The sequence below is a fragment of the Oryx dammah genome, unplaced genomic scaffold (assembly GCF_014754425.2).
Source record: "Oryx dammah isolate SB20612 unplaced genomic scaffold, SCBI_Odam_1.1 HiC_scaffold_3686, whole genome shotgun sequence".
Classification (NCBI taxonomy): Eukaryota; Metazoa; Chordata; class Mammalia; order Artiodactyla; family Bovidae; genus Oryx; species Oryx dammah.
In genome coordinates, this window is record NW_024073686.1 from 1 (window position 1) to 2,326 (window position 2,326).

The window sequence follows — 2,326 nt, forward strand, 5'->3', positions numbered from 1 at the left end:
TTACATCTGTAAATGAGCATTCCGAGGCCATTTTCAACGCCGTTTAGCCGACGCGCAGCAGGTCGTATATCGGCTCTTAGCGCTTCTTGCGGTTGGCGATATGGATCGCGCCACCATTCACCGCCAGGGCGGCTTCGTGCAGCGCCTCGGACAGGGTCGGGTGGGAGAAGACCATCATGCCCAGGTCTTCGGCGCTGGTGCCGAATTCCATGCCGATCGCGCCCTGCTGCACCAGTTCGGCAGCGCTTGGGCCGATCACGTGAACGCCCAGTACGCGGTCGGTGTTGGCGTCAGCGATGACCTTGACCAGACCACCGGTATCGTTGGCAGCCATGGCGCGGCCGCTGGCAGCGAACGGGAAGGTACCGACATTGACGGCAATGCCTTCGGCCTTCAGCTGCTGCTCGGTCTTGCCGACCCATGCGATTTCCGGGTGGGTGTAGATAACCGACGGGATCAGGTCGTAGTTCATCTGAGCCTTGTGGCCGGCGATGCGCTCGGCGACCATCACGCCCTCTTCCGAGGCCTTGTGAGCCAGCATCATGCCGCGCACCACGTCACCGATGGCGTAGACGCCCGGAACGCTGGTTTCGCACTGGTCGTTGACGAAGATGAAGCCACGCTCATCCAGATCCACGCCGCTGTCGGCAGCCAGCAGATCGGTGGTCACCGGGCGACGGCCAACGGCCACGATCAGCTTGTCGAAGGTCATCTTCTGCTCGCCATTGGCGTCGGTGAAGGTGACGGTAACCTGCTTCTTCTTGACTTCGGTCGCGGTGACGCGAGCGCCCAGGCGGATGTCCAGGCCCTGCTTGGTCAGGGTTTTCTGGGCTTCCTTGGCGATCTGCTCGTCGGCTGCAGCGAGGAACTTGTCCATGGCTTCCAGCACGGTCACTTCGGCGCCCAGGCGGGCCCAGACCGAACCCAGCTCCAGGCCGATAACGCCAGCGCCGATGACGCCCAGCTTCTTCGGTACGCTCTGGAATTCCAGGGCGCCGGTGGAGTCGACGATCACGTCCTGATCGACCGGGGCCGGCGGGATCTCGACCGGCTTGGAGCCGGAAGCGATGATCACGTGAGCAGCTTCGACCACCTGGGTCTTGCCGTCGGTGCCGGTGACTTCGACCTGCTTGCCGGCCAGCAGCTTGCCGTGGCCTTCGAGCAGGGTCACGCCGTTGGCCTTGAACAGGCCGGCAACACCGCCGGTGAGGTTCTTGATGATGGTGTTCTTGCGCGCCACCATGGCCGGTACGTCGATGGTCACGCCCTTGGCTTCGATACCGTGTACGGCGAAGCCTTCTTTGGCTTCATGGTACTTCCAGGAGCTGTCCAGCAGCGCCTTGGAGGGAATGCAACCGACGTTCAGGCAGGTACCGCCGAGGGCAACCTTGCCGTCCTTGCCCTGGTACTTCTCGATGCAGGCGGTCTTCAGACCGAGCTGCGCTGCTTTGATGGCGGCTACGTAGCCACCAGGGCCGGCACCGATGACTACCACGTCGAATTTCTGGGTCATAACGTATTCCTTCTCGAATAAACCGGACGGCCCTGAAAACAGGGCCGCCGTGGAGGAGACTGGCTTTTAGATTTCCAGCAGCAGGCGAGCCGGGTCTTCAAGCAAGTTCTTGATGGTCACCAGGAAGGTCACGGCTTCCTTACCATCGATCAGGCGGTGGTCGTAAGACAGCGCCAGATACATCATCGGACGGATCACCACCTGACCATTGATGGCCATCGGGCGCTGGATGATGTTGTGCATACCCAGGATCGCGGCCTGCGGCGGGTTGACGATCGGGGTCGACATCATCGAACCGAAGGTACCGCCGTTGGTGATGGTGAAGGTACCGCCAGTCATTTCTTCGATCGACAGCTTGCCGTCGCGTGCCTTCTTGCCGAAGGTGGCGATGCCGCTCTCGATTTCAGCCAGGCTCATCAGCTCGGCGTTGCGCAGCACCGGAACCACCAGGCCACGGTCGCTGGACACGGCGACACCGATGTCGGCATAGCCGTGGTAAACGATGTCGTTGCCGTCGATCGACGCGTTGACGGCCGGGAAGCGCTTCAGCGCCTCGGTGGCGGCCTTGACGAAGAACGACATGAAGCCCAGGCGCACGCCGTTGTGGGACTTCTCGAACAGGTCCTTGTACTTCGAACGCAGGGCCATGACTTCGGTCATGTCCACTTCGTTGAAGGTGGTCAGCATGGCCATGGAGGACTGGGCTTCGACCAGACGCTCGGCGATCTTGGCGCGCAGGCGGGTCATCGGCACGCGCTTCTCGGTGCGGTCGCCAGTGGCAACGACCGGAGCAGCAGCAGCCGGAGCGGCGGC

The 2,326-nt window shown here is 62.3% G+C and overlaps 2 protein-coding genes across 2 annotated transcripts in view; both read right to left on the minus strand.

The window, feature by feature from the left end:
- Nucleotides 1-76: 76 nt before the first annotated feature.
- LOC120859860 (dihydrolipoyl dehydrogenase) lies at nucleotides 77-1,513 on the minus strand. The gene has a single exon (XM_040235790.1). It carries the CDS (start codon nucleotides 1,511-1,513, stop codon nucleotides 77-79), a length of 1,437 nt encoding a protein of 478 aa, XP_040091724.1.
- A 66-nt stretch (nucleotides 1,514-1,579) lies between these two features.
- The window catches only part of LOC120859861 (dihydrolipoyllysine-residue succinyltransferase component of 2-oxoglutarate dehydrogenase complex), a 1,327-nt gene continuing 580 nt past the window's right edge, over nucleotides 1,580-2,326 (minus strand). The window contains exon 2 of the mRNA XM_040235791.1: nucleotides 1,580-2,326. This exon is cut by the window's right edge and continues 7 nt beyond it. Within this exon, the coding sequence (XP_040091725.1) occupies nucleotides 1,580-2,326 (747 nt within the window).